General features: G+C 43.9%; 1 protein-coding gene across 2 annotated transcripts; it reads left to right on the top strand.

Moving 5' to 3' along the window:
* The first annotated feature begins 2,085 nt into the window (after nt 1-2,085).
* mlpha (melanophilin a) lies at nt 2,086-23,653 on the top strand. 2 transcript variants are annotated; one of them, XM_042314259.1, is made up of 16 exons: nt 2,086-2,238; nt 2,825-2,971; nt 9,142-9,363; nt 10,136-10,248; nt 14,437-14,481; nt 14,670-14,731; nt 14,820-14,930; nt 15,028-15,148; nt 15,306-15,502; nt 19,286-19,372; nt 19,796-20,014; nt 21,583-21,759; nt 22,007-22,168; nt 22,418-22,471; nt 22,579-22,627; nt 22,723-23,653. In XM_042314259.1, the coding sequence occupies exons 2-16, from the start codon at nt 2,874-2,876 to the stop codon at nt 22,767-22,769; spliced, it is 1,764 nt and encodes a 587-aa protein (XP_042170193.1). In that variant the 5' UTR covers nt 2,086-2,238; nt 2,825-2,873; the 3' UTR covers nt 22,770-23,653. The 2 variants fall into 2 exon arrangements, with proteins under 2 accessions (XP_042170193.1, XP_042170194.1); XM_042314260.1 differs by lacking the exon at nt 21,583-21,759 and having other exon boundaries at nt 2,087-2,238.
* Nucleotides 23,654-24,133: the final 480 nt, after the last annotated feature.

Below are 24,133 nucleotides of genomic sequence, written 5' to 3'. Positions count from 1 at the left end.
CTAGGATCAGTTTGGCTTTTTAGATTATAATGAGTAACATGATATGGACAGGTGGGTCCTGGTCATAGATCAGCACTTCTAAGTGTAGCAGCCATAGCAATGCAGAGTCTTACTAAATAAGAGTAGGACCAAAGTAAGAGTGCTGATATACGATCAGTTTGGGCTTTTAGATTATAATGAGTAATATGACATGGACAGAGTGGTCCTGATCATAGATCAGCACTTCTAAGTGTAGCAGCCATAGCAATGCAGAGTTTTACTAAATAAGAGCTGGACATCCCCTGAAAGGCTATCAGTGCCCTGCCGGCTGCTAATTTTAGAGCCTTGAATCAGACTGCCCCTGTTAAGCCAGGAAGTGGGCCAATGCTTTAGTTAGACGGATGGTTGCAGGGAGTCGGGGACTAAAAGAGGACCACATAATGTGTAAGGACCTTTCAGACCTTCAAGGCTTGTGTTTGGCCCTTGAAATGACAACTACAGCATACTGTCTCAATGACCAAACCTAGCCAGCATGCATGGTTGAGTCCTTTACTGATAAAATATCATACAGTACATTTATATGAATTACTGTTGAAGGAATTTTTTGGTTGAAAAACAATATTTTTGTATTTTAGTCCCAAAATCTTTTGCATGTCAGCAGTGAAGCGAACTGTCAGTTGCCACATCATGATGATGATGCGTTTTGCATCCTCATGAAGATGTAGCAGGAGACACTTTGCTATTTTTTGTTGTTGAGTGGCAATATTCTTTAATTGCTGTTGATTTATTTGATTTGTTTCAACACCAGGAGGACAGTGATTTCCCCACTGGTTAATAAAATGATCTGGCACACCCTGCCCTTGCAGATCAGAAGTTTCCAGATCGTAGCCGAGCCTCCACTGCCGATCCATACAGTAGCTCTACCTTGTTTTCACCATAGTACTTTGACCTACAGATGTAGGATCTTCATTTGAGCCAATTTGCTACAGCAGGAAAATAATCCTGCAGCAACAGGACAGGTGAATGATTATGTGGATTTTAATTCATGGAAATTTTTGTAGGTGTTCATACATTTTTCGTAAGGGAAAATCAAGCCTGAAAAGTGGAAATTACAAACATCAGAAGCGTTTTTAAAACTTCAAAAATGAACTACAAGTTGTATATTTCCTGCAGGAATGTTCTCTTGCAACAGGGTGATCAGATTAAGATCTTACATCTGTATCCTGTCCTCCACAATAAGTTGCCATCAAATACAGGGGAAAGGAATCAAGTTTCCAGAAACAAAGTCTTCCTGACTGGGCTAATGTGCCCTCTTCCCTCTGTGTGGACAGCCAGTGCTATCTTTATGCTGCTAAGGGCACCTTTCTCCAGCACACTGTCAACAATAGAGGCCTTCATGTTGTTGATGCTCTATTTGATGGTTGTAACTTATCACTGTTCAAAATAGCTTTTCACACCCAGAGTGCAGTGAGAGTGCAGTCACCAATGTGCAGTGAGAGGTAAAAATGGGATTATGAGTGAGTGAAACTCAAGCCTAGACGTTTGGTGAGTATTATAGCAACACAAGGTGTCAGTGGTCTGTGTTGAAAAAGGTAGAATAATGCAGACATTTAATGAAGTGATAAAGCCTGAGAAGTCGGTGTTAGGAGGATATATTGGCATGGGCAAAGTTGGCAAACCATGCTACTATATCCTCCAAACACCGGCTTCGGGGGCATTATCACTTATTTAAATATACAACGGGTTAAAGAACATAATTAAATAATGATTGACATATTTTCATTAAAAAAAATATTCTGATGAATTTATTCATATTCACATAATTCTAACACATGCTATTTAAAATAGCTTATGGAATGCCTATTACACAACTCTTCAGTGTCCTTATTCATTTATCAGGAACATATTTTGTTTTCTAATAGCTGTACTCATATTTACTCTGTTGGGGAAAACATACTTACTGATATGATGTTATTTTGGTATCTTTTGGGGGTTACTGCCATCCGAGGCCCTTACATCAGTATATTATGACTGAATTCAAATTTGGCAAAAATACAGGGCATTTTGACCTGTTATTTAGTTGTTAAAACTACTTGGAGTTGGAGGAGGGGTGAGAAGCTCGCTCATCCTCTCTCTTCTGTGAGACTCAGAGCATGTGATGAACAACCGACTTCTTCAGGCCATTCGCAGATGTGTTGCCTCAACTCCAGGGAATTAACAGCTGACCTCACAGCTGTCTGCTCTGCGCCGGGCGTAAAGGTAATTCATGATATTAATATGCTAAATCAAAGATGATGGTTTTTGTAGCATACGTGATTTCATTTCCATGCAGCGTATTTTTCTTTAGAAAAGTAAGTACAAGAAAATGTATAAACACGAATTAGAAAATCTACTCAGAAGCTGCTTTTTAAATCAATCTGGTGATATATTCTGGTTGACTAGACTGACCGCTGGCTGCACTCACAGTAAAACGATGTTAAGATGAGTGGTCAGTCTAGTCAACCGGGCTAATCTGGTCCACCCTGTGGAGTAAGTGGACATTTATCAGGGGTGTCAATGTATCCTTATGTTGTGTTGGCTTGGGTACATGGGTGATAACCCTTCAGGATTCTCACTAGTTTTGGTTACTTTACAGGAGCCATATTCTTACTAGTTTTGGTTACTTTACAGGGACAATATTCTCACTAGTTTTGGTTACTTTACAGGGACCATATTCTCACTAGTTTTGGTTACTTTACAGGGACCATATTCTCACTAGTTTTGGTTACTTTACAGGGACCATATTCTCACTAGTTTTGGTTACTTTACAGGGACCATATTCTCACTAGTTTTGGTTACTTTACAGGGACCATCTCTGTGTTGCTGTAGAGTACTGGTTCATATTCTCCATAACCATGGACCTGACCGCGCTTTCAGACGATGAGGCCAAGCACGTCTGGGAGGTCATACAGAGAGACTTCACCCTCAGGAAGATAGAAGAAGAGAGACTGGGGTAGGTCACTTTTCAAAAAGGTTCAATATCATATTTCAGAGGTTTAGTGAGAAAATATTAAATTGAATCAATGTTGAAGGGTGGAAGGCTTGGATGCGTTTTTCAATAGCATATCTGACATAACAAACTCCTTGTCTGTATGTGACATATAAAATCATGAAGTCTTACGCTGACAGCATTTAGGACTCTACAACATTGGATACTTATTGTCTGTCTCTTATCTGAATGCCAACACTATAGATTCCATACGAGTCGATCACACTGAGGTCCTCAGCGATCTATATATTAGCCATATGTTTTCCACTGTGTGTGTGTGTGTGTGTGTGTGTGTGTGTGTGTGTGTCTGTGTGTGTGTGTGTGTGTGTGTGTGTGTGTGTGTGTGTGTGTGTGTGTGTGTGTGTGTGTGTGTGTGTGTGTGTGTAAAGTGTGTTCAGGCTTCAGGAATGTAAGTGTGAAACAGGCCTGCTGTTGTGAGTCAGCTCATCACAGTGATCATGGCTTAGTCACAAGGCCCGTTCTGCCTGTACTGTGTCCCAGGGAAAACAAGTTGCCAAGAGGCCTATTCTCTCTGGGACACAAAGACTCCTCTGTCTGTCTTCCTCATCTTGTCATACTTTTAAAGGAAAATAGACTTCCTGCCAGACATCACTTTATTTTATTCACAAACTGTCAGAAGGACATTGTGTTAAATGTTCTTGATAACTTATGTATTGTAGTCCCTGCTGAAACTGACCAGAACAGAACAGAATGGTACATTATAAGTGTGATTCTGCACACATGATTCCACAGAGCCAATTTTAAACTGATTTATTATAATCCATGGAGTTAACAGGGACTTAATGTTATCTTCTTAATGCTATATACTAATCTACTGTATACTGATTTAATGCTATATACTAATCTACTGTATAATGATTTAATGCTATATACTAATCTACTGTATACTGATTTAATGCTATATACTAATCTACTGTATAATGATTTAATGCTATATACTAATCTACTGTATACTGATTTAATGCTATATACAAATCTACTGTATACTGATTTAATGCTATATACTAATCTACTGTATAATGATTTAATGCTATATACTAATCTACTGTATAATGATTTAATGCTATATACTAATCTACTGTATACTGATTTAATGCTATATACTAATCTACTGTATAATGATTTAATGCTATATACTAATCTACTGTATAATGATTTAATGCTATATACTAATCTACTGTATAATGATTTCATGCTATTTACTTATCTACTGTATAATGATTTCAGGCTTTTTTTTTGTTCGTTTATTTGCGTTGTTTGTAACTTATTTCTTGACTTATTTTATACATAATGTTGCTGCTACCATGTCTTATGACCAAAAATAACTTCTAGACATCAGGACTGCGATTACTCACCACGGACTGGCAGAATCGTTTTTTCCCTTTCACGACTCTGACGAACCCGACGCAAAGGATATACTGCTTCCTCAAGGAACAGGCCCCGATCCCCGTGATCTGTGTGAAGAGGAGGAGAAAGAGGGGCCGAAGGGCGGGCTGCCTTCTAAGATTTCGCAGGCGATCGAATAAACTCCCACTTCCCTCCATTCTGCTAGCAAACGTGCAGTCCTTGGAGAATAAAATCGACGAGTTACGCGGAAGATTAAACTACCAACAGGACATTAAAAACATCTTATGCTTCACGGAGTCGTGGCTGAATGATGACAATATTAAAATACAGCTGGCTGGTTATACAATGTACCGGCAGGACAGCGGTGTCTGGTAAGACAAGGGGTGGCGGACTACGTATTTTTGCAAATAACAGCTGGTGCACGATATCTAAGGAAGTCTTGAGCTATTGCTTTCCTGAGGTAGAGTATGGATACGCTGTAGACCACACTACCTACCGAGAGAGATTTCATCTGTATTCGTCGTAGTTGTTTACATACCACCACAGTCAGAGACTGGCACTAAGACAGCATTGAATGAGCTGTATTCCGCCATAAGCAAACAAGAAAACGCTCACCCAGAGGCGGCGCTCCTAGTAGCCGGGGACTTTAATACAGGGAAACTTAAATCCGTTTTACCAAATTTGTATCAGCATGTTAAATGTGCAACCAGAGGAAAAATAACAAAAAAGTAGTCAGATGAAGCAGATGCTACGCTACAGCACTGTTTTGCTATCACAGACTGGAATATGTTCCGGGATTCCCCTGAGGGAATTGAGGAGTACACCACATCAGTCATTGGCTTCATCAATAAGTGCATCGATGACTTCGTCCCCACAGCGACCGTACGTACATACGCCAACCAGAAGCCATGGATTTCAGGCAGCATCCGCACTAAGCTAAAGGCTAGAGCTGCCGCTTTGAAGGAGTGGGACTCTAACCCTGAAGCTTATAAGAAATCCTGCTATGGCCTCTGACAAACCATCAAACAGGAAAAGCGTCAATACAGGACTGAGATCAAATCGTACTACACCGGCTCGCTCGTCGGATGTGGCAGAGCTTGCAAACCATTACAGACTACAAAGGGAAGCACAACCAAGAGCTGCCCAATGGCACAAGCCTACCAGACGAGCTAAACTACTTCTATGCTCGATTTAGGCAAATAGCACTGAAACATGCATGAGAGCACCAGCTGTTCCTGAAAACTGTGTGATCACGCACTCCGCAGCCGACGTGAGTAAGACCTTTAAACAGATCAACATTCACAAGGCCGGAGGGCCAGACAGATTACCAGGACATGTACTGCAAGCATGCGCTGACCAACTGCCAAGTATCTTCACTGACATTTTCAACCTCTCCCTGTCTGAGTCTGTAATACCAACATATTTTAAGCAGACCACCATAGTGCCTGTGCCCAAGAACACTAAGGTAACCTCCCTAAATGACTACCAACCCGTAGCACTCACTTCTGAAGCCATGAAGTGCTTTGAACGGCTGGTCATGGCTCACATCAATACCCTCATCCCAGAAACCCTAGACCCACTCCAATTTGTATACCACCCCAACAGATCCATAGATGATGCAATCTCTACTGCACTCCACAATGCCCTTTCCCACCTGGACAAAAGGAACACCTATGTGTTTCCAAGATGGTGTAGCAGTCAGATGTCTTTGTCCTCGTCTTGTCATGTCCCATGTATATATCTTTTTATATATTATTCTTTACATATATTTTCTTTTTTTTCTAAACCTCAACTTCAAAATCCTCTCCTGCAACACGCCTCACCCAATGTGGTGTGGATCTGCTTTGTTTCTAAAGTATTTTCCTTTACTTCTGAACCGGAATCCCCCAACAGAAGCTAGCCAGCTAACTAACTACTAGCTAGTAGTCAGCTAACCACTGCTACCGGTCATCAGCTAACCTATAGCTCGGAAAACTCTCGCCAGTTTGCACAACTCGATTCAAACCAGAGCATAACGGACCTATTTTCTCTCCATATCCCTGGATTCCTATCGCAAGCTCTGAACCTTTTCACCTGGATCATCACAGCTAGCTAAGATGCAATCTCGCTAATGTCTCTGTCCCGAAGCAAGCACCAATTAGCCTGGAGCTAGCCCATGCTAGGCATATCTCCCGGCTAGCTGAATTTCTTGGGCCACTATACCGATTTTGCCAATTGGACTGGACCCCTTTGCTACACGGAACTCTACTAATCCATCACGACTGGTCTATCGATGTAACCGCACGAGGAGGCTATAACAGACTTCCTCCGTCCCTCTAAGGCCTTCTGCAAGCTTGCTAGCCTCGGCCTGTTAGCTGTCTGAATCGCCGTCTCTCCAGCCAGCCTAACTACTCACTGGACCCCTATGATCACTCGGCTACGCGCCGGGCTAGACAATCTGGATCCTCTCTTTGTAAAATTATCTGCCAAAATTATTGCAACCCCTATTACTAGCCTGTTCAACCTCTCTTTAGTATCGTCTGAGATTCCCAAAGATTGGAAAGCTGCCGCGATCATCCCCCTCTTCAAAGGGGAGACACTCTAGACCCAAACTGCTACAGACCTACAGTATATCTATCCTACCCTGCCTTTCTAAGGTCTTCGAAAGCCAAGTTAACAAACAGATTACTGATCATTTTGAATCTCACCGTACCTTCTCCACTATGCAATCTGGTTTCAGAGCTGGTCATGGTTGCACCTCAGCCACGCTCAAGGTCCTAAATTATATCATAACCTCCATCGATAAATGACATTACTGTGCAGCCTTATTTATCGACCTGGCCAAGGCTTTCGACTCTGTCAATCACCACATTCTTATCGGCAGACTCAACAGCCTTGATTTCTCAAATGACTGCCTCGCCTGGTTTACCAACTACTTCTCTGATAGAGTTCAGTGTGTCAAATCGGAGGACCTGTTGTCCGGACCTCTGGCAGTCTCTATAGGTGTGCCACAGGGTTCAATTCTCAGGCCGACTCTCTTCTCTGTATACATCAATGATATTGCTCTTGCTGCTGGTGAGTCTCTGATCCACCTCTATGCAGACTACATCATTCTGTATACTTCTGGCCCATCTTTGGACACTGTGTTATCTAACCTCCAGACGAGCTTCAATGCCATACAACTCTCCTTCCGTGGCCTCCAACTACTCTTAAATGCAAGTAAAACTAAATGCATGCTCTTCAACCGATCGCTGCCCGCACCTGCCCGCCCGTCCAGCATCACTACTCTGAATGGTTCTGACTTAGACTATGTCGACAAGTACAAATACCTAGGTTTCTGGCTAGACTGTAAACTCTCCTTCCAGACTCACATTAAGCATCTCCAATCCAAAATTAAATCTAGAATAGGCTTCCTATTTTGCAACAAAGCATCCTTCACTCATGCTGCCAAACATACCCTCGTTAAACTGACCATCCTACCGATCCTCGACTTCGGCGATGTCATTTACAAAATAGCCTTCAACACTCTACTCAACAAATTGGATGCAGTCTATCACAGTGCCATCCGTTTTGTCACCAAAGCCCCATATATTACCCACCACTGCGAACTGTACGCTCTCGTTGGCTGGCCTCGCTTCATACTCGTCGCCTATCCCACTGGCTCCAGGTCATCTATAAGTCTTTGCTAGGTAAAGCCCCGCCTTATCTCAGCTCACTGGTCACCCACCCGTAGCACGCGCTCCAACAGGTATATCTCACTGGTCACCCCCTTTGGCCGCCTTTCCTTCCAGTTCTCTGCTGCCAATGACTGGAACGAACTGTGCTGTTGTGTGTGTCAAACTCTTTGCTTTATCTTGGCCAGGTCGCAGTTGTAAATGAGAAATTGTTCTCAACTAGCATACCTGGTTAAATAAAGATGAAATAAATCAAATCAAATAAAAATGTGAGAATGCTATTCATTGACTACAGCTCAGCACTCAACACCGTAGTGCCCTCAAAGCTCATCAATAAGCTAAGGACCTTGGGACTAAACACCTAAACACCACCTCTGTAACTGGATCCTGGAGACTCCTGAACATCTAGTCAAATGGCTATTTGCATTGCCCCCCCCCCCTTTACACCACTACTACTCTCTGTTGTCATCTATGCATAGTCCCTTTAATAACTCTACCTACATGTACATACTACCTCAACTAACGGGTGCCCCGGCACATTGACTCTGTATCGGTACCTCCTTGTATTGTCTTGCTATTGTTATTTTACTGCTGCTTTTTTAAAATTCATTTACTCTTTAATGACTTGTTACTTTAACTCTTATTTTTATCTGTATTTTTTTGAAACTGCATTGTTGGTTAGGGGCTCGTAAGTAAGCATTTCACTGTAAGCTCTACTACACCTGTTGTATTCGGCGCAAGTGACTAATAAAATTTGATTTGACTTGATATATACTAATCTACTGTATAATGATTTCATTCCATATACTGTATAATGATTTCATCACTTCTCTATGCCCTCCCCTCCCCTCCTCCTTCTCCTCTCCTCTCCTCTCCCTTCCCCCCCTCCCCTCCCCTCCCCTCCCCTCCCCTCCCCTCCCCTTCTCTGCTCCCCTCCCCTCCTCCTTCTCCTCTCCTCTTCTTCCCCTCCTCTCCTCTCCCCCCTCCCCCCTCTCTCCTCCCCTCCCCTCCCCCTCCCCTCTTCTTCCCCTCCTCTCCCCTCTTCTCCGCTCTTCTCCTCCTCCCCTCCCCTCCCTTCCCCTCCTCTCCTATCCCCCCCCCCCTATCCTCTAGGGACCTAAAGACTAAGATAGAGAAGGAGGACACTAAGATTGAGCTGCTGGGTACTCAGACCACCCTGGTAGACTCTCACTGTATCCGCTGTCTGCAGCCCTTCAAGTTCCTGGTCAACAGTAAGCGTCAGTGCATAGACTGTAAGATGTACACCTGCAAGGCATGCAGCCGCTACAACAAGAAGGATCACGGCTGGGTGTGCGACCCCTGTCGTATGACAAGGTGGGGGCCGTGGGTGTCAAGGCATCCTGAACACACAGCATTAAGAGATTCTCCTGAACACAGTAATAACAGATGGGTTTGGAAACATTTGCAATCGTGTTTGACTGACCAGGTCTTGAACCCAGATCGTCTGTATCATTATGAAGCTTCAGGCAGTCAGAGAAGAGGGCCAACTCTTAAAAGGCTAGTAATAATATATAGTTAGAGAAGAGGGCCAACTCTTAGAAGGATAGTAATAATATATAGTTATAGTAGGGCCAACTCTTAGAAGGCTAGTAATAATATATAGTTATAGAGAATAGGGCCAAGAGTCCTGTTCAGGTGACATGGTCAGGAAACTATTCTAGCTCTATGGGGTTCATATACATTCTATTGATGATGGGGTTCATATTGAGACTGGAGTGACTCTCCTAGCTCTATGGGGTTCATATACATTCTATTGATGATGGGGTTCATATTGAGACTGGAGTGACTCTCCTAGCTCTATGGGGTTCATATTGAGACTGGAGTGACTCTCCTAGCTCTATGGGGTTCATATTGAGACTGGAGTGACTCTCCTAGCTCTATGGGGTTCATATTGAGACTGGAGTGACTCTCCTAGCTCTATGGGGTTCATATTGAGACTGGAGTGACTCTCCTAGCACTATGGGATTCATATTGAGAATGGAGTAACGCTCCTAGCTCTATGGGGTTCATATTGAGACTAGAGTGACTCTCCTAGCTCTATGGGGTTCATATTGAGACTGAAGTGACTCTTGTGTTTACCTTGCAGGGTCCTTAAAATTGGAACAGTGGGATGGTACCATGACAATGTGCGCACCCGTTTCAAGCGCTTCGGCAGTGCCAAGGTGATGAAGTCTCTTTACAAGCGACTCAATGGAGAGGGTGGGTTCTTTTTGTTTGATTACTGATTAATTGTGCATACTTCTAAATGTAATCACATGTTACAGTTGTGGTTGTTGTTGAGAGTGTCCAAGTGTCACATTTTGGTCACCAAATGATCAGGAGTGTGACACATGGCTGGCTGTAATGAAGAGTCACATGGTAGGGCCTGTACTTGACACCGGGGTGACATAGCCATGCTATGATGACATATGGTCACCACTGGCAGCTGGTGGGAGGAGCTATAGGAGGACGGGCTCATTGTAAACGGAATGGTATCAAACACATTAAACATATGGAAACCACATGTTTGACTCCGTTCCATTGATTCCATTCCAGCCATTACAATGAGCCTGTCCTCCTATAGCTCCTCCCACCAGCCTCCACTAATGGTCACATGTAGCGTTCTAGAACTGGGAACAGTGTTCTAGAACTGAGTGACTGTTGTCTGTTCTGTATTCTAACAGTCCTCTTGACCCAGACCTCACATAGGACAAAGAGATGATTTGAAGTACAGTACCAGTCAAAAGTTTGGACACATCTACTCATTCAAGGGTTTTTCTTTATTTTGACTATTTTCTACATTGTAGAATATCGAAGACATGAAAACTATGAAATAATCTGGAATCATGTAGTAACCAAAAAAGTGTTAAACAAATCAAAATATATTTTTGATTCTTGCCTTGATGACAGCTTTGCACACTCTTGGCAGCTTTGCACACTCTCAACCAGCTTCACCTGGAATGCTTTTCCAACAGTCTTGTAACAAGGAACGCCTTATAACAAGGAACGCCTGTTCATTGAAATGTATTCCAGGTTACTACCTCATGAAGCTGGTTGAGAGAATGCCAAGAGTGTGCAAAGCTGTCATCAAGGCAAAGGGTGGCAACTTTGAAGAATCTCAATTTTTTTTATTTGTTTTTTATTTATTTCACCTTTATTTAACCAGGTAGGCTAGTTGAGAACAAGTTCTCATTTGCAACTGCGACCTGGCCAAGATAAAGCATAGCAGTGTGAACAGACAACACAGAGTTACACATGGAGTAAACAATTAACAAGTCAATAACACAGTAGAAAAAAAGGGGAGTCTATATACATTGTGTGCAAAAGGCATGAGGAGGTAGGCGAATAATTACAATTTTGCAGATTAACACTGGAATGATAAATGATCAGATGGACATGTACAGGTAGAGATATTGGTGTGCAAAAGAGCAGAAAAGTAAATAAATAAAAACAGTATGGGGATGAGGTAGGTGAAAATGGGTGGGCTATTTACCAATAGACTATGTACAGCTGCAGCGATCGGTTAGCTGCTCAGATAGCAGATGTTTGAAGTTGGTGAGGGAGATAAAAGTCTCCAACTTCAGCGATTTTTGCAATTCGTTCCAGTCACAGGCAGCAGAGTACTGGAACGAAAGGCGGCCAAATGAGGTGTTGGCTTTAGGGATGATCAGTGAGATACACCTGCTGGAGCGCGTGCTACGGATGGGTGTTGCCATCGTGACCAGTGAGATAACTGAGATAAGGCGGAGCTTTACCTAGCATGGACTTGTAGATGACCTGGAGCCAGTGGGTCTGGCGACGAATATGTAGCGAGGGCCAGCCGACTAGGGCATACAAGTCGCAGTGGTGGGTGGTATAAGGTGCTTTAGTGACAAAACGGATGGCACTGTGATAAACTGCATCCAGTTTGCTGAGTAGAGTGTTGGAAGCAATTTTGTAGATGACATCGCCAAAGTCGAGGATCGGTAGGATAGTCAGTTTTACTAGGGTAAGTTTGGCGGCATGAGGGAAGGAGGCTTTGTTGCGGAATAGAAAGCCGACTCTTGATTTGATTTTCGATTGGAGATGTTTGATATGAGTCTGGAAGGAGAGTTTACAGTCTAGCCAGACACCTAGGTACTTATAGATGTCCACATATTCAAGGTCGGAACCATCCAGGGTGGTGATGCTGGTCAGGCGTGCGGGTGCAGGCAGCGAACGGTTGAAAAGCATGCATTTGGTTTTACTAGCGTTTAAGAGCAGTTGGAGGCCACGGAAGGAGTGTTGTATGGCATTGAAGCTCGTTTGGAGGTTAGATAGCTCAGTGTCCAAGGACGAGCTGGAAGTATATAGAATGGTGTCGTCTGCGTAGAGGTGGATCAGGGAATCGCCCGCAGCAAGAGCAACATCATTGATATATACAGAGAAAAGAGTCGGCCCGAGAATTGAACCCTGTGGCACCCCCATAGAGACTGCCAGAGGACCGGACAGCATGTCCTCCGATTTGACACACTGAACTCTGTCTGCAAAGTAATTGGTGAACCAGGCAAGGCAGTCATCCGAAAAACCGAGGCTACTGAGTCTGCCGATAAGAATATGGTGATTGACAGAGTCGAAAGCCTTGGCAAGGTCGATGAAGACGGCTGCACAGTACTGTCTTTTATCGATGGCGGTTATGATATCGTTTATTACCTTGAGCATGGCTGAGGTGCACCCGTGACCGGCTCGGAAACTAGATTGCACAGCGGAGAAGGTACGGTGGGATTCGAGTTGGTCAGTGACCTGTTTGTTGACTTGGCTTTTGACGACCTTAGATAGGCAGGGCAGGATGGATATAGGTCTGTAACAGTTTGGGTCCAGGGTGTCTCCCCCTTTGAAGAGGGGGATGACTGCGGCAGCTTTCCAATCCTTGGGGATCTCAGACGATATGAAAGAGAGGTTGAACAGGCTGGTAATAGGGGTTGCGGCAATGGCGGCGGATAGTTTCAGAAATAGAGGGTCCAGATTGTCAAGCCCAGCTGATTTGTACGGGTCCAGGTTTTGCAGCTCTTTCAGAACATCTGCTATCTGGATTTGGGTAAAGGAGAACCTGGAGAGGCTTGGGCGAGTAGCTGCGGGGCGGGCGGAGCTGTTGGTCGAGGTTGGAGTAGCCAGGCGGAAGGCATGGCCAGCCGTTGAGAAATGCTTGTTGAAGTTTTCGATAATCATGGATTTATCGGTGGTGACCGTGTTACCTAGCCTCAGTGCAGTGGGCAGCTGGGAGGAGGTGCTCTTGTTCTCCATGGACTTCACAGTGTCCTAGAACTTTTTGGAGCTACAGGATGCAAACTTCTGCAAACTTCTGCCTGAAGAAGCTGGCCTTAGCTTTCCTGACTGACTGCGTGTATTGGTTCCTGACTTCCCTGAACAGTTGCATATCGCGGGGACTATTCGATGCTATTGCAGTCCGCCACAGGATGTTTTTGTGCTGGTCGAGGGCAGTCAGGTCTGGAGTGAACCAAGGGCTGTATCTGTTCTTAGTTCTGCATTTTTTAAACGGAGCATGCCTATCTAAAATGGTGAGGAAGTTACTTTTAAAGAATGACCAGGCATCCTCAACTGACGGGATGAGGTCAATGTCCTTCCAGGATACCCGGGCCAGGTCGATTAGAAAGGCCTGCTCACAGAAGTGTTTTAGGGAGCGTTTGACAGTGATGAGGGGTGGTCGTTTGACTGCGGCTCCGTAGCGGATACAGGCAATGAGGCAGTGATCGCTGAGATCCTGGTTGAAGACAGCGGAGGTGTATTTGGAGGGCCAGTTGGTCAGGATGACGTCTATGAGGGTGCCCTTGTTTACAGAGTTAGGGTTGTACCTGGTGGGTTCCTTGATGATTTGTGTGAGATTGAGGGCATCTAGCTTAGATTGTAGGACTGCCGGGGTGTTAAGCATATCCCAGTTTAGGTCACCTAACAGAACAAACTCTGAAGCTAGATGGGGGGCGATCAATTCACAAATGGTGTCCAGGGCACAGCTGGGAGCTGAGGGGGGTCGGTAGCAGGCGGCAACAGTGAGAGACTTATTTCTGGAGAGAGTAATTTTCAAAATTAGTAGTTCGAACTGTTTGGGTATGGATCTGGAAAATATGACATTACCTTGCAGGCTATCTCTGCAGTAGACTGCAACTCCTCCCCCTTTGGCAGTTCTATCTTGACGGAAGATGTTATAGTTGGGTATGGAAATCTCAAAATTTTTGGTGGCCTTCCTGAGCCAGGATTCAGACACGGCAAGGACATCAGGGTTAGATTCCATGTGTTATTTTATAGTTTTGATGTCCACTATTTTTGTACAATGTATAAAATAGTAAAAATAAAGATCTTGGAATGAGCAGGTGACTGGTACTGTCTATATAACTATTAATAACAGAATATCACTTCTCTCTGTCTTCACAGGCGCCCGTCGTGACAGTGACACACAAAGCATGCCTGATTTCCGCAGTAAGTAGAATAGACGAAGGCAATGGGAAAAATATATCAATATTTCAACATACCTGAAAACTGCTTAACCCCATATCATAGCGGAGTTGACAACACCAGCATAAGCACTATGATATGCAAAGTAACACGGGGTTACACAATTTGAGAAGAAAACAAGTCACCCCTTCTTCGCCCTCTCTCCCCTGTAGATGATAGGTACAATGGTCATGATGAGGACTATGCAGAAGCAGAAGCTCAGCGATACAAAATGGTAAACAGTTTCTCCTCTCAATATCGTTCTTGAGAAACTGGATATCATATCCCAGACTCACTACTTCTCCATCCTGTTGTTCTGTCAGATGCGAAAGAACAAGCGCCTGCTCTCTGTTCATCCCATGGACTTGGATGTGGATATAGAAGAGTATTTTCCACCCCACTCTCGCACTCACTCTCGTCGACAATCCTACCAGGTAGACGGACAAAACAGTCCTGGTTTCTACGAGCCAAAAGTAGTGCATTGTGGGAATAGTGGGTTATTTAAGGTTGTGATGGTTATGTCACCTACAGCAGATCCAGGAGGAGCGAGGTGGTGGTCACCGGGGTGACATGGAGTTCATGGATTCCATGCAGCAACAACAACACCGCATGAACCGTAGGAAGAGCCTGGATAGGTACAACATGCGCCCTGGTAAGCAACAAGCACACACACACTCCCACACACACACAGACATTAAATCAGAGCTGGTTAGTTTGCAATGTAATGGCATTACAATACTACAACAACAGTAATCTCACACCAAACCGACATTTTGTAATATAACCTGAGCTAAAGCGATGGTCCTCAGACGATGGGCAGTATGGGATGGTGCGTGCCCGCTCCCTATCCAAGATCAGCTCCTCTATGAACCGCCAGCACTATGTGGACACGTCAGAAGAGGAGGAGGGAGGGCGCAACACCATGTACCAGACCCCCTATCGCCGACGCCCTTCCTACAGCCGAGTTGGCTCTCACGAGAACCTGCAGGCCCCAACACAGCAACCGGTAGGATGTGTGTTGGTGTGTGTGTGTGTGTGAAGGAGAGAGTGAAATAGAGCTGAAACAGAGATGAGACAGATGACGTCTCTCTACACTATTAAACTACCCTGACATGAGACAGATGACGTCTCTCTTCACTATTAAACTACCCTGACATGAGACAGATGACGTCTCTCTTCACTATTAAACTACCCTGACATGAGACAGATGACGTCTCTCTCCACTATTAAACTACCCTGACATGAGACAGATGACGTCTCTCTTCACTATTAAACTACCCTGACATGAGACAGATGACGTCTCTCTTCACTATTAAACTACCCTGACATGAGACAGATGACGTCTCTCTTCACTATTAAACTACCCTGACATGAGACAGATGACGTCTCTCTTCACTATTAAACTACCCTGACATGAGACAGATGACGTCTCTCTTCACTATTAAACTACCCTGACATGAGACAGATGACGTCTCTCTTCACTATTAAACTACCCTGACATGAGACAGATGACGTCTCTCTTCACTATTAAACTACCCTGACATGAGACAGATGACGTCTCTCTTCACTATTAAACTACCCTGACCATAGAAAATGATCCACATTAACTGACAAACAAGGGTGGGCTTGTCCTTCCACTCAAGCCTGGGAAGATGGATTTCAAACACTGTTGGGCTGATTTACATTGTACATGTATTTATTGGAAGTTGTGTGTCTCAAGTGATGCATGCTGGGGTTTTTAGTGGATTGAACTTCAGAGAGCAGAACAAAGACAACTTTGTTTCTTGATTTGGATAATTAAAGATTCTTTTAAATTTGTATTTTATTTTATTTTACCTTTATTTAACCAGGTAGGCAAGTTGAGATCAAGTTCTCATTTACAATTGCGAACAGGCCAAGATAAAGCAAAGCAGTTCGACACATACAACAACACAGAGTTACACATGGAGTAAAACAAACATACAGTCAATAATACAGTAGAAACAAGTCTATATAAGATGTGAGCAAATGAGGTGAGATAAGGGAGGTAAAGGCAATAAAAAGGCCACGGTGGTGAAGTAAATACAATATAGCAATTAAAAACCCTGGAATTGTAGATTTGCAGTAGGTGAATGTGCAAAGTAGAAATACTGGGGTGCAAGGGAGCAAAATAAATAAATAAATACAGTAGGGGATTAGGTAATTGTTTGGGCTATTTATAGATGGGCTATGTACAGGTGCAGTGATCTGTGAGCTGCTCTGACAGCTGGTGGTGTTTCCAGTTTCAGAGATTTTTGTAGTTCATTCCAGTCATTGGCAGCAGAGAACTGGAAGGAGAGGCGGCCAAAGGGGGAATTGGCCCTGGGGGTGACCAGTGAAATACACCTGCTGGAGCGCATGCTACGGGTGGGTGCTGCTATGGTGACCAGCGAGCTGAGATAAGGCGGGACTTTACCTAGCAGTGTCTTGTAGATGACCTGGAACCAGAGGGTTTGGCGACGAGTATGAAGCGAGGGCCAGCCAACGAGAGCGCACAGGTCGCAGTGGTGGGTAGTATATGGGGCTTTGGTGACAAAACGGATGGCACTGTGATAGACTGCATCCAGTTTGTTGAGTAGGGTGTTGGAGGCTATTTTGTAAATGACATCGCCAAAGTCGAGGATCGGTAGGATGGTCAGTTTTACAAGGGTATGTTTGGCAGCATGAGTGAAGGATGCTTTGTTGCAAAATAGGAAGCTAATTCTAGATTTAACTTTGGATTGGAAATGTTTGATATGAGTCTGAAAGGAGAGTTTACAGTCTAACCAGACACCTAGGTATTTGTAGTTGTCCACATATTCTAAGTCAGAACCGTCCAGAGTAGTGATGCTGGACGGGCGGGCAGGTGTAGGCAGCGATCGGTTAAAGAGCATGCATTTATTTTTTACTTATATTTAAGAGCAGTTAGAGGCTACGGAAGGAGAGTTGTATGGCATTGAAGCTCACCTGGAGGGTAGTTAACACAGTGTCCAAAGAAGGGCACACTGAACTCTATGATTTGACACACTGAACTCTATCGGAAAAGTAGTTGGTGAACCAGGCGAGGCAATCTTTTGAGAAACTGAGGCTGTTGAGTCTGCTGATGAGGATGTGGTGATTGACAGAGTCGAAAGCCTTGGCCAGATCAATGAATATGGCTGCACAGTATTGTTTCTTATCGATGGCGGTTAAGATATCGTTTAGAACCTTGAGCGTAGCTGAGGTGCATCCATGACCAGCTCTGAAACCAGATTGCATAGCAGAGAAGGTACGGTGGGATTCAAAATGGTCGGTAATCTGTTTGTTAACTTGGCTTTCGAAGACCTTAGAAAGGCAGGGTAGGATAGATATAGGTCTGTAGCAGTTTGGGTCAAAAGTGTCCCCCCCTTTGAATAGGGGGATGACCGCAGCTGTTTTCCAATCTATGGGAATCTCAGACGACACGAAAGAGAGGTTGAATAGGCTAGTAATAGGGGTTGCAATAATTTAGGCAGATCATTTTAGAAAGAAAGGGTCCATATTGTCTAGCCCGGCTGATTTGTAGGGGTCCAGATTTTGCAGCTCTTTCAGAACATCAGCTGACTGGATTTGGGAGAAGGAGAAATGGGGAAGGCTTGGGCGAGTTGCTGTGGGGGGTGCAGTGCTGTTGACCGGGGTAGCGGTAGCCAGGTGGAAAGCATGGCCAGACGTAGAAAAATGCTTATTGAAATTCTCAATTATGGTGGATTTATCGGCGGTGACAGAGTTTCCTAGCCTCAGTGCAGTGGGCAGCTGGGAGGAGGTGTTCTTATTCTCCATGGACTTTACAGTGTCCCAGAACCTTTTGGAGTTTGTGTTGCAGGGAGCAAATTTCTGCTTGAAAAAGCTAGCCTTGGCTTTTCTATGCCTGTGTATATTGGTTTCTTACTTCACCGAAAAGTTGCATATCACGGGGGCTGTTCGATGCTAATGCAGAACGCCACAGGATGTTTTTGTGTTGGTTAAGGGCAGTCAGGTCTGCAGAGAACCAAGGGCTATATCTGTTCCTGGTTCTACATTTTTTGAATGGGGCATGCTTATTTGAGATGGTGAGGAAGGCATTTTTAAAGAATAACCAGGCATCCTCTAACTGAAGGGATGAGGTCAATATTCTTCCAGGATACCACGGCCAGGTCGATTAGAAAGGCATGCTTGCTGAAGTGTTTCAGGGAGCGTTTGACAGTGATGAGTGGAGGTCGTTTGACCACTGACCCATTACGGTGTCTTTGGAGGGCAAGTTGGTTAGGTTGATATCTATGAGGGTGCCCGTGTTTATGGCTTTGGGGTTGTACCTGGTAGGTTCATTGATAATTTGTGTGAGATTGATGGCAACAAGCTTAGATTGTAGGATGTAGAATAGGGTGTAATCAGCTGCTCTGCTCAGCCAATGATTAGAAGGTCTATTTTGAGTGATTACTCCATGCAAGTCTGGTGTAATACAATATCCAACCTTGTGTCAGGTTTGCGTCTCGATTCGTGCAATGTACATTTTGTATTGGTCTCACCTCATTCCTCTCCTGTCATTTTGTATTGGTCTCACCTCATTCCTCTCCTGTCATTTTGTATTGGTCTCACCTCATTCCTCTCCTGTCATTTTGTATTGGTCTCACCTCATTCCTCTCCTGTCATTTTGTATTGGTCTCACCTCATTCCTCTCCTGTCATTTTGTATTGGTCTCACCTCACTTGGTCTCACCTCACTCCTCTCCTGTCATTTTGTATTGGTCTCACCTCACTTGGTCTCACCTCACTCCTCTCCTGTCATTGTGATACAGGTCAATGCGCTAAACAAGCGCATGTCAGCCATAGAGAGTCTCCTGAACCGGCTGGAGTCCAAGATGACTCTACCCCCCGACGATGAGGTAAGAAAGGGTTAAAAACCTTACTACTGCTCTCCTAACAGAGCTTCTTATTTCTTATTGCCTAACCCTTTCTTGGAATAATCATATTAGAGAGAATCACAGCTGTTCATCAAAGGGTAACTTGTTAGCTAACTCTGGCTTTAACCTGTTGTTGCCCAACTAGAGTTGGGCTCGTTTCCATTACAAACTCCTCCTTGTTTAATTTCTCCTTAAGACATAAGCAATTCAACTCCTAAACGTTCAAGTCTTAAACTGACGAGAACCTAGATGGAACTGACCCCAACCCTATTTCTGTCCACCTGGAATAAAGTCAAGAAAACTGCCCAGAACAGAGTTCACTGGAGATGCACTGTTGAGGCTCGAGGTTCCACCAGCAGCAAAATGGAAAATAGTCTAGTAAGTCAATCCTGTTTGTATCCACAGGAGACGCCCCCGACCGCTGCACAGATAGAGGAGGAGAAGCTGAGGAGGAAGCTGAGCGAGCTGGCGGGGAACATCAGCGTTCCGTCCTCCGACGAGGAAGCAGGAGGGGGGAAGAAGACCCCTTTATTAAAGAGGGCCGCTGTGAAGAGTAACCTCCCAGTCCTCCCCCTAGAGCCCCTCAGTTCCTCCAGCGATGAGGGGCCCACCGAGGCTCAGCAGGTGAATTTTGGGGGTCCTGTTACCCTGTTACATCTCAGACACACACCAAAAAGCTGTAGCGGAGGTGATAGGATCCAACCAATGATGTGTATAAACCCTGGATTGCTGATGCTATGTAATGGCCAATGAGATGTTTTGAAGCCACCTGCCTCCATATTGGTACTCTTCCATAGGAGAACTACATAGGAGAACCACATAGGAGAACCACATAGGAGAACCACATAGGAGAACCACATAGGAGAACCACATAGGAGCACTACATAGGAGAAACCACATAGGATAACCACATAGGAGAACTACATAGGAGAACCACATAGGAGAACCACATAGGAGAACTACATAGGAGAACTACATAGGAGAACTACATAGGAGAACTACATAGGAGAACTACATAGGAGAACTACAGAACTACATAGGAGAACTACATAGGAGAACTCTTTCATAGGAATGAATGGAATTCTACAGTATTTCAATAAAATGTTTCAAGAACAAAATAACATGTATTTAGGTATTTCTCTGTTGTAGTGGGGACAGTATCATTAGTACAACAACAACACATATTTTAAGGAATATATTTTGTATTTTTATGTTCAGTTCACATAATATAAATGTGTTTTGTTTTTTTGTTTTTTTTACCCCTTTTTCTCCCCAATTGGTGGTAAGTCTTGTCCCATCGTTGCAACTCCCCTACGGACTTGAGAGAGGTGAAGATCGAGAGCCATGCGTCCTCCGAAACACGACCTTGCCAAGCTGCACTGCTTCTTGACACACTTCTCGCTTAACCCGCCACAATGAGTCACTAGAGCGCAATGGGACAATGACATCCCGGCCGGCCAAACCCTCCCCTAACCCGGACGACGCTGAGCCAATTGTGCGCCGCCTTATGGGTCTCCCAGTCACGGCCGGCTGCAACAGCCTGGGATTGATCCCAGGTCTGTAGTGACGCCTCCAGCATTGTGATGCAGTTCCTTAGACAGCTGTGACACTTGTGAGGCCCCACATAATGTCATTTAAACGTATGCATTAAAGTGTCTGTAATAGAATATACTTGCCAAAAACCCAATGTAGACATTAATAAATGCAGGGGGAGTACCAAAATGGCCGTATGGTGGCTTCAAAACAACACCCCCTGTCAGTCATCTAGGGTTTACATCATTGGCTCCAACCAGGGACCTCTCGCACGCAGAGTTAACATCTTAAAACAATCCCTAACACTCTTTCTAGCGCTAATACTCACACTTGTCTTTTCTCACTCGCACTTCAGCACTTTGCTGATAGCTGCTTTACTGAGGAAAAGTTGGACTTACTATGACTGTGATATGTGGTTGCACCAACTGTCAGTCCCTCTGGATAAGAGTCTCTTGCTAAATGACCCGCAATGTCAATGTAAATGTCTTCACCATTAGACCAAGACAAAATCCTTGTGGTCTCAGGGTGACATTTGGGCTAGCAAGTCTCAGGCATGGCTATCTGATCACGAAAGTGTGATTCCAAATCACCTCCGCTACATATAGGAGACGTAGGTACTTTCCCACCGGCTAATTTCTGTTCCCTTACATGGCTTTCAGAGATCCACCGCGGCGGCCCTCTGTGACATCACCAAAGAGTTTCTAAGAACCATTAATGCCGCTGAAAGCGCGATGAACGAGTACTTCCCCTCAATAACGTCTAATGACAGCCCCATGATAACTGACGTGGCTGACGTAAGGAAAGCAGCTGAGTCTTACAGGGAACTTGAGGAAAATGTAAGCTTAAAAATCACACTCTTTTCCTCCCAAGCAATCATAATCCAATCAAAATAGCTGTGTCAAGTGTAGGTCTGGAGCCTTTTGTTTAAATCATGTGAAGAGACATCTTGTGTTGTCTTAAAGCAGAGATTCGCTTTGTATTCCAAGCAGTCTAGTCTGGAAACTGTTAGCTTGCTAATGGTGTTTGGTTAGCAGCTCGTCTGTAAGGGTACATTTGTGGTGGTTGTCCTGTGCCCTGTTCCAGGTGTACATGACCTCAGGGAAATCCTTTGATCTGGAGAAGAAGCTGAGGCATCTGGAGCAGAGTGCCAAGAACCGCTTCGGAGGGGCCACAGACTCGGAGCTGTCTGACCTGGAGGACGTGGTGGCTCTGACTGCACATCGGGTCCAGAGCACTGAAAGTGAGGTAGGTAACGAGGCCCTACTGTGGGTTCTACTGAGCAGGCTTTCTACTCAACAGGGATGTGCTGTATGGACTGAAAAGCACACTGTGAACTGTAGATTTCCAAGAACCATTGTAGCCTACAGAGATGCATGAAGAGATAACAATAAAACACAAGAGCTGATTTAGTTGATATATCTATTATTTTCAGATAACTTGTTTTCCTTCAGAAGGGGTAGAATTTGTACTTTCTGTCTTTTCCTTCTCTCTTAGGTGTCTGATTTGGAGAACAAACTTGCTGCTCTAAGTGCTTCAGGGAAGAAAAAGGTGAGTATGTTGTGCAATTCCACAATTCTCTTCAGTTCCTCTTGGGCTTGCTTTGATGCTTATTGTTGTCTCATGCTGTTGTCTAAAACAACTATTCTATCTGACAGATATCAGGTTCACAGAACAGGAAAAGGTTTAACCAAGACTTCCCCACAAGTAAGGCCCAATGCATATTGTGATGCCCCTAATATGTTGTCTTTGAGTCCTGACCAACTGTGCTTATGACCATCTCCTCTTGTTTCCACCATCAGAACCCAGCAACGGCTCAGGATCCCTACGGAAATCCAATCACATGTAAAAGGACTGTACGACGAATGAAATATTATGTCTGTATTATCTTAGTTACTGAAATATACCTTCAACCTTATCTGTCACTGATCCACTGTATATCTGATGTCAATCTCATATCCACATTGTTACAGTATGTGAATGGTATATCCACACCCACAATGCACAGCAGTTATGTGCTGTAAAAGCAGGCTACACCATAGCTATGTTCAATGCAAAAACAACCCTGGTTTACTGCCTGAAAGCCATACGCATTCTAAAGTATCCTCTCAGTCTCAATGTATCTGATGTCTAAACTCATGAAATGCTCTGATGTGATTGGTCAAAAGGGCAATTTGTGGGGAAAAAATATCAGAATTGGGCTTCCTGCTGCAAAACAGTCTAAGTTTCCTGATTTAAAAAATGAATCTGTGCCATATAGGCTACCAACATTCAAGCAGAGGCCAGAGGTGACTTTCTGTGTTAAAATGGAGTTTGATTAGTGAACACTGGTAAAGTGGTAGTTTCTGTACACTATCATGACCTCGTCTAATAATGACCTTTTGGGTTGCATGGGATTCTGGGAAACAAGCACCACGACTTACTATCTTACATCACCAACTGTGTTACATTCAAATAACAGAGTGTCTGTTACATATTGTCGTAGTACATCTCTTTCTGAAAAAGAACAGTGAAATGTTGTCTTGACACTGACCAGACAAATATGATATGAAATAACAAGTTATCTAGTCTGGATAATGATCTCTGTTTGGTTTTCTCTCAATTCATATAAAAAAATATGTCTGAAACCGTTTTCAAGACAATTATAAATATTGCAGTAGGATGAATATATATACTGTATCATTTGAAAAGCTCCAGTGCTGTCACTGGGCTTCTGCATCTAATAAATTGTATCACATCAACTGTTGAGTGTTTGAGTGTTTCTATTCTGAGGGGATCTTAACATACACTACAGGTAAGAAGGCCCGCTCTGCCATGCCCATATTGGTATAGTGATTGCAGGCAGACACGTGCTGCCACCTAGTGACACAGCGTTTTCACATTCATACATTATTGCTTAGCCAATCACGGTAGTTTTGAGATCCTGTTAGCGTAGCATTCTCGAACGTCGATGAGGAAAAAACATTGTCTTCAACATACTGTGGCAAAGCATTGCCAAGGATTTTCACTGATGTTCAACCAAGTCTATGTTTAAGATGTCAATTGTTATTCTGGTGAACGAGCGCACTTGATATAATGATCACAGGATATTGCAATAATAAAAAATACAAATTGTAGCACTTTTTAAACAAACACGTGTACGTTTAAGATTTCGATTAGACTGTAATAACATATCAATGACACTAAAACATCAATTAAACTAATACCATGTCA

The sequence above is a fragment of the Oncorhynchus tshawytscha genome, unplaced genomic scaffold (genome assembly GCF_018296145.1).
Source record: "Oncorhynchus tshawytscha isolate Ot180627B unplaced genomic scaffold, Otsh_v2.0 Un_contig_6203_pilon_pilon, whole genome shotgun sequence".
Classification (NCBI taxonomy): domain Eukaryota; kingdom Metazoa; phylum Chordata; class Actinopteri; order Salmoniformes; family Salmonidae; genus Oncorhynchus; species Oncorhynchus tshawytscha.
The sequence above is the reverse complement of the archived record's forward strand: the minus strand, read 5'-3'. Positions and strand labels throughout refer to the sequence as shown.

Excerpts from the sequence above, each read along its gene's own strand:
- mlpha (XM_042314259.1), top strand. The coding sequence starts at position 2,874 with ATGGACCTGACCGCGCTTTCAGACGATGAGGCCAAGCACGTCTGGGAG. Across the intron at positions 10,249-14,436 it reads CAAGCGACTCAATGGAGAGG|GCGCCCGTCGTGACAGTGAC; the intron begins GTGGGTTCTTTT and ends CTGTCTTCACAG. Across the intron at positions 22,472-22,578 it reads GTGCTTCAGGGAAGAAAAAG|ATATCAGGTTCACAGAACAG; the intron begins GTGAGTATGTTG and ends TCTATCTGACAG.